Source organism: Citrus clementina, unplaced genomic scaffold (assembly GCF_000493195.1).
Source record: "Citrus clementina cultivar Clemenules unplaced genomic scaffold, Citrus_clementina_v1.0 scaffold_8, whole genome shotgun sequence".
Taxonomy (NCBI): domain Eukaryota; kingdom Viridiplantae; phylum Streptophyta; class Magnoliopsida; order Sapindales; family Rutaceae; genus Citrus; species Citrus x clementina.
In genome coordinates this window covers 5,547,755-5,553,754 of record NW_006262022.1, presented here as the reverse complement: position 1 = coordinate 5,553,754, position 6,000 = coordinate 5,547,755, and the positions used below count along the sequence as shown (strand labels likewise).

Below are 6,000 nucleotides of genomic sequence, written 5' to 3'. Positions count from 1 at the left end.
GTTCACTTCCAAAGAATTTTTAGAGTTTTATGAAGCAAATGGAATTCAACGCCCTTTGACAGTTCCAAGATCCCCCCAACAAAATGGTATTGCAAAAATGAAGAACAAAATCATCCTCGACATGGCAAGAAGCATGCTTAAGAGTAAGAGGCAACCAAAAGAATTTTGGGCTGAAGTTGTTGCATGTGCAGTCTACTTATCCAATCGATCTCCAACAAGAAACTTGAAGTGGAAGAAAGCCCGGCATCACCTATCTAAGAGTTTTCATAAGCATTGCCCATGTACATGTACCAAACGAAATAGAGCCAAGCTGGATGACAAAAGTGAGAAGTTTATCTTTATCGGCTATGACAACAACTCCAAAGGATACAAGCTTTACAATCCAAACAATGGGAAAATCGTGATCAGTCGAGATGTAATTTTTGATGAAGAAGGAGAATGAGATTTTGGCTCTGGTGTGGATGACTTCAACTTCTTTCCCATTGAAGAAGACGATCATACACAGATAAAACGAGTAAAATAACAATAAGAGCCAATTACTCCACCTATGTCACCATCATCAAACATATATGGAAATTCACCGCCATCTTTCTTAAATGAAAGAACCGAAGAACATACAAGGAGTCTTTAAGATCTCTATGAGGTAACTAAGAGACATGATAATCTCACTCTCTTTTGTCTCTTTGCTGATTGTGAGCCAGTCAACTTCCAAGAAGCGGCACTAGATGAGAAGTGGAGAATTGCAATAGATGAAGAAATTAAAGCCATTGTGAAGAATGATACTTGGGAGCTTACTACTCTTCCTAAAGGGCATAAGACGATCAGTGTCAAATAGGTGTACAACACGAAAAGAAACGCAAAGGGAGAAATTGAAATGCACAAGACGAGGCTAGTTGCAAAAGGCTATAGTCAAAAGACTGGCATAGACTACGACGAGGTATTTACTCCTGTAGCTCGACTTCAACCTATTAGACTTATTATTTTTTTGGTTGCTCAGAACAAATGGAAGATTTTTCAAATGGATGTCAAGTCTGCTTTCTTGAATGGATTCCTTGAAGAAGAAGTTTACATCGAACAATCATTGGGCTATGTGGTGAAAGGACATGAAGACAAAGTTTTGAGATTGAAGAAAGCTCTTTACGGGTTAAAGCAACCACTAAGGGCATGGAATAGCAGAATTGACAAGTATTTTCAAGAGAAATGCTTCACCAAATGCCCATATGAACATGCTCTCTACGTCAAAGAAAAAGATGGGGATATTTTGATTGTGTGCCTGTATGTAGATGATCTCATCTTTATTGGAAGTAATCCAAGCTTGTTTGAAGAGTTCAAGAGAGTGATGATCAAAGAGTTCGATATGACTAACATCGGACCGATGACATATTATCTTGGAATTGAAGTCAAGCAAAAGGAAGAAGGCATATTTATCTCCCAAGAAAGTTATGCAAATGAGATTCTCAATAAGTTCAAGATGAATTATTGTAAGCCTATAAGCACGCCAGTGGAATGCGGAGTTAAATTATCCAAACATGATGAAGGCGAAGATATAGATCCAACATTCTTTAAAAGTTTGGTTGGAAGCCTACATTATTTGACATGCACAAGACCAGATATCCTTTATGCTGTTGGACTTGTGAGCCGATACATGGAGAATCCAAAGACCGCCCATTTTAAAGCTGCAAAAAGAATCCTTCGCTACATCAAAGGTACAACTAATTTCGGCTTGTTATACTCATTTTCTAATGACTACAAGCTTGTTGGATATAGTGATAGCGATTGGGGTGGAGATGTAAATGATCGAAGAAGCACCACAGGATTTGTGTTCTTCATGGGAGATATTGCTTTCACATGGATCTTAAAGAAGCAACATATTGTCACGCTATCCACTTGTGAAGCTGAGTATGTAGCTGCCACATCAAGTGTTTGTCATGCAATTTGGCTCAGAAATTTACTGAAGGAGTTGGGTTTGCCACAAGAAGAGCCAACCGAGATTTATGTTGATAACAAATTAGCAATTGCCCTATCCAAAAATCTAATCTTTCATGATCAAAGCAAACACATAGACACTCACTATCATTTCATAAGAGAGTGTATTGCAAGAAAAGAAGTGCAAATCAAGTATGTTAAATCACAAGATCAAGCAGCTGATATCTTCACTAAGCCACTCAAGTAAGAAGACTTCGTAAAATTCAGAAGTTTGCTTGGTGTCACAGGATCAAGTTTAAGGGGGGTGTTGGATCATAAACTTGATCCAAGATTAATAAATTCAAGCCCAACTCATGGAAGATTCCATGAGTAGGTATGGTTGGTGAGATTTGAATTATTTGTGTTAGGTGCGGTTGGTGAAGTCGGTGAGTGATAGGCTTTAATGGATGGTGAGGATTTATGTATTAGTTGAATAAATGAATACTTGTGATTAGTTTGTTTAATGTATAAATACCCCTTCTCCCCTTTGGTTTAAGCATCAAGTGAAGTAACAAAATCTCTAAGGTGTAGAGAGTGAAAAATAAGAGTTGTAATTGGTGAGGAGTGTTGTTGAAGAAATAAAATAGTGTGTTTTATTTGTAAATTCTCCAACAACTGTTTCATGAAATAATATTTAAAATAATAATTAACCTGCTGTTGGTTATATGTGGTTATTTTCATGAAAGTAATCAATGTTTATTGTGTATTTTCACCTTTAACTTTGACTGAATATTGTTTGATTTAATGTTTCACTTCTATTTGTTACTATTGTTACAATTTTATGTGTGAGTTTAAGATTGTTATATCTTCATTTGGTCATTTAACCTAATTATAAGTAGGATTGTAATTTATAATAGCGTATGAGTTCGAGCCACATAATGATATCCATCGTTTATTCTCCATTAACTTTTTTTCCAATTAATACTTTTATCCATCATATAACCATACGAGTAATATCAAATCTGCTAATTAGATACTCCTTAACCAAAGTAATGAATTTTGCAGGTAATCACCCTAGGATCTAGCTAACTGGCTTTTAAGTAGTTTTATTTAATTGATAAAATTATTTTAATTTTACCCGCATCTCTATTGTTTAAAAAAATTGCTGGCAATCCAGCCATGTCTCCGACTCCATGATCCTTCTAGTATTTTCCCTTCGAACTACTAATTTAAATATCTAATATTCATTGGAAGACTTTCCTAGCCTTCTGAATTATTATCTTTGAAATCGTACTTTGTTACTATTATCCAGAATTAAAAGAATAATATTTGATTAGGTGAGAATATTTGAACCCATCAAATTACTCATTAGACTTATTTTTTATCTAAGTTTTTCATTGCTAGAATGTCCATAGCCTAAATTACTATTATAGATTAGACAATACTAGCAGATAAAAGATTGGAGAGAATTAAGAGTGGATGGAGGATTGAAAAAGAAACAATGAGAGAAATCTTTTATAAGAGTGTTTTAGTAAATAGGTTTATTTAGTATTTTAATGGGTTTAAATAACCATGCTATATTTGATTCCAAAAAAGTCACTATCCATAGTCAACTAAGAAAAATCCAATATCCTTTAAACCCAAAAAATATTAATTTCTAATAATGATTTTGTCCTCTATCAACATGCATATCATATACATTGATGATCTTCTCATCGTGATCCTTATCTTATTAAATCCGATGAGCATAAAAAAATAATCATAAATATTCTATTAGATTAGGCATCAACATTGTTGTAGTCACTAATTAGTTGCTATATTTATTTATCTATGTCAACAATCACCTAATAAAACAATGTTTTTAAACAAGAGTTCGTACCTTACACATACAAGAATTTAAAGGTCATAGTTCACAAATTTTCCCCACATAAATGAATTTGGCACCCACAACATAAGAGATCAAATAAGTTGTCGAGGATACATCCTTTTAATAAGATTAGGATGACTATGTTGTGTGTTGTTTAGCTGATTCAGGGTATCCATCATACTCATACAGAGTTATTTCATATTATTTCTAATCTCTAACACTTACCTGTACCAAAGTAAGATTTTCGAATCTGTTATGTCCCAAGAATTTGTAATCAAGAAATGCTTTGGCTCATTTTCATTTTTGTTGTCATGGTTTTCATGTATGTTTGGAGGAATTTTCTGCTCAGTTGTCTTGTTATCTTTAAGATTTTTTGTCAGAAATGAATAAGAATTTCATAAAGAAGGGATCACTTTATGATCCTAAATATTAATTTTTCTTGATTAAGACTAATATGAGCCAAAATCATTTTCATCATTGAATGTAAAAATAGTATGTACCATCGACATTATAGTATTAAAAATATCAAAGAAATCCCCTATTTAGTATGATTGTTTAAGTTCTTTCTATCTTCTCAATATTCTGGTATAAATTGACCTTGAGCTAAATTGAATGATAACAAGAATGAATTTAACTTTTCTATATCGTCTTTAAAAGTTTACATAAAACTGATAAAGTAATACTATGAATAAAACGTTTAATTTTCTGTTTATAAGCAATAGAAAACGATACTTGCATCATCATTTTGCTACATAGATGAAGTGCTGTATGTCGTAAATCGGATTGATAAGGACAATTAACCATACAATATATAGAATATACAGAATTCGATAGGGTGGTTTAACATGGTTATAGGGAAGAATGGGTCATTGAAGCTGGGAATTGGATATGATACTTAAATTTCAAGATTTCAATTAAGACTACTTCAGAGTGCATATGAAATAATGAAAAATAGCACTTGGCAGGACACTATTTCAATTCACAATTATTTGAATAAACTGTAAAATCTTTTGTCAATGACAAGGTTAGGGGGAAGAATGGGTCATTGAAGTTGGCATTGGATATTATATTTATATTTGAAGATTTCAACTAAGACTACTTCAGAGTGCATATGAATATAGCAATTGGGAGGACGTCATTCCCATTCACAATTATACGAGTGTGAATCCATTTTTAGGGTCTAATTCAAATTTCCCCGGTTAATTAATTTATTGTTTCTTTGTCTCTCGCGGATCTTGGCTAGAGACGAAGAGACAGCTTATATCCAAGTATAAATAGGGGTTGGGGCCTTCAGCAATTTCATCAAATTAAAACCAAAGCAAGTGCAAAAATGGCTAAGTCAGTTGCTAGCATTACCACAGCTTTTGCTCTTATTTTTGCGTTCTTCATACTCTTTGCTTCCTTCGGTGAGTGACTTGATGTTAACCAGTACTTAATAGTTTTTCATCAATCAAAATTTGATTTTAAGTTGTGCCAATGATATTAAGTTGTGCATTTTCAAAAAGACATGAGCCTAACTCATTCTCAAAAAGTTAGTTTATAGTTGAAGTTTTCTTGAATAACTGCTCTTAAGCGATGAGGGCATACTTGCGCATGAGTCTGACACTAAATACCATTCATAAGCCCACGTGCCTAACTAATATTAGCTAACTGAGTGCATTAAATATGCTGTGTATATGTTACAGAAATGCCAGAGGGGAAGCAAAATCATATATATGTTTCATATGCATGCATATTAAGCTTTCATAACAATCTTTTTTTAATTTCAGATTTTAGTGTGTGTGTGTGTGTTTGTATATTGGTATATTGTAATATAAAGCCCGCTTCCATTCATGTAAGCAGAGTTTAAACCTCAGACTTCTTGTTTCAACCTAAGAGATCATTTTACCACCTGAATTTGTTGACACCCATGAGCTTTGATAATAACTTATATATCTAAGTGCACGTTAATGATTTTGTATGCTTGTTACAGGAGTGCCAATGGCGGAAGCAAAAGTGTGCCAGCGGCGTAGCAAGACATGGTCGGGGCCGTGTCTCAACACGGGGAAATGTAGCAGGCAGTGCAAGCAGCAGGAGTATGCAAGGTACGGGGCTTGCTACAGACAAGGAGCTGGTTATGCGTGCTACTGTTACTTCAACTGCTAGTTGCTTATCAATGAAAGATATCCATCGTTAGCAGCGAAAGCTAGCTGTGGCTACCTTAATTAATTTGCTGTCGTTCCTGTGAT

The 6,000-nt window shown here is 34.2% G+C and overlaps 1 protein-coding gene across 2 annotated transcripts; it reads left to right on the top strand.

The window, feature by feature from the left end:
- The first annotated feature begins 5,102 nt into the window (after positions 1–5,102).
- Positions 5,103–5,917, top strand: LOC18035227 (defensin-like protein 1). Of its 2 annotated transcripts, none has more exons than XM_006423265.2 (2): positions 5,103–5,178; positions 5,745–5,917. In XM_006423265.2, the coding sequence occupies exons 1-2, from the start codon at positions 5,103–5,105 to the stop codon at positions 5,915–5,917; spliced, it is 249 nt and encodes an 82-aa protein (XP_006423328.1). The 2 variants fall into 2 exon arrangements, 1 of the variants encoding a protein (XP_006423328.1); XR_002904391.1 differs by lacking the exon at positions 5,103–5,178 and adding an exon at positions 5,579–5,606 and having other exon boundaries at positions 5,745–5,781.
- The last annotated feature ends 83 nt before the right edge of the window (positions 5,918–6,000 follow it).

Bases quoted from the DNA above. Each gene is read 5' to 3' on its own strand.
- LOC18035227 (XM_006423265.2), top strand. From the start codon at position 5,103: ATGGCTAAGTCAGTTGCTAGCATTACCACAGCTTTTGCTCTTATTTTT. The intron at 5,179-5,744 runs GTGAGTGACTTG...TGCTTGTTACAG, and splicing joins CATACTCTTTGCTTCCTTCG to GAGTGCCAATGGCGGAAGCA.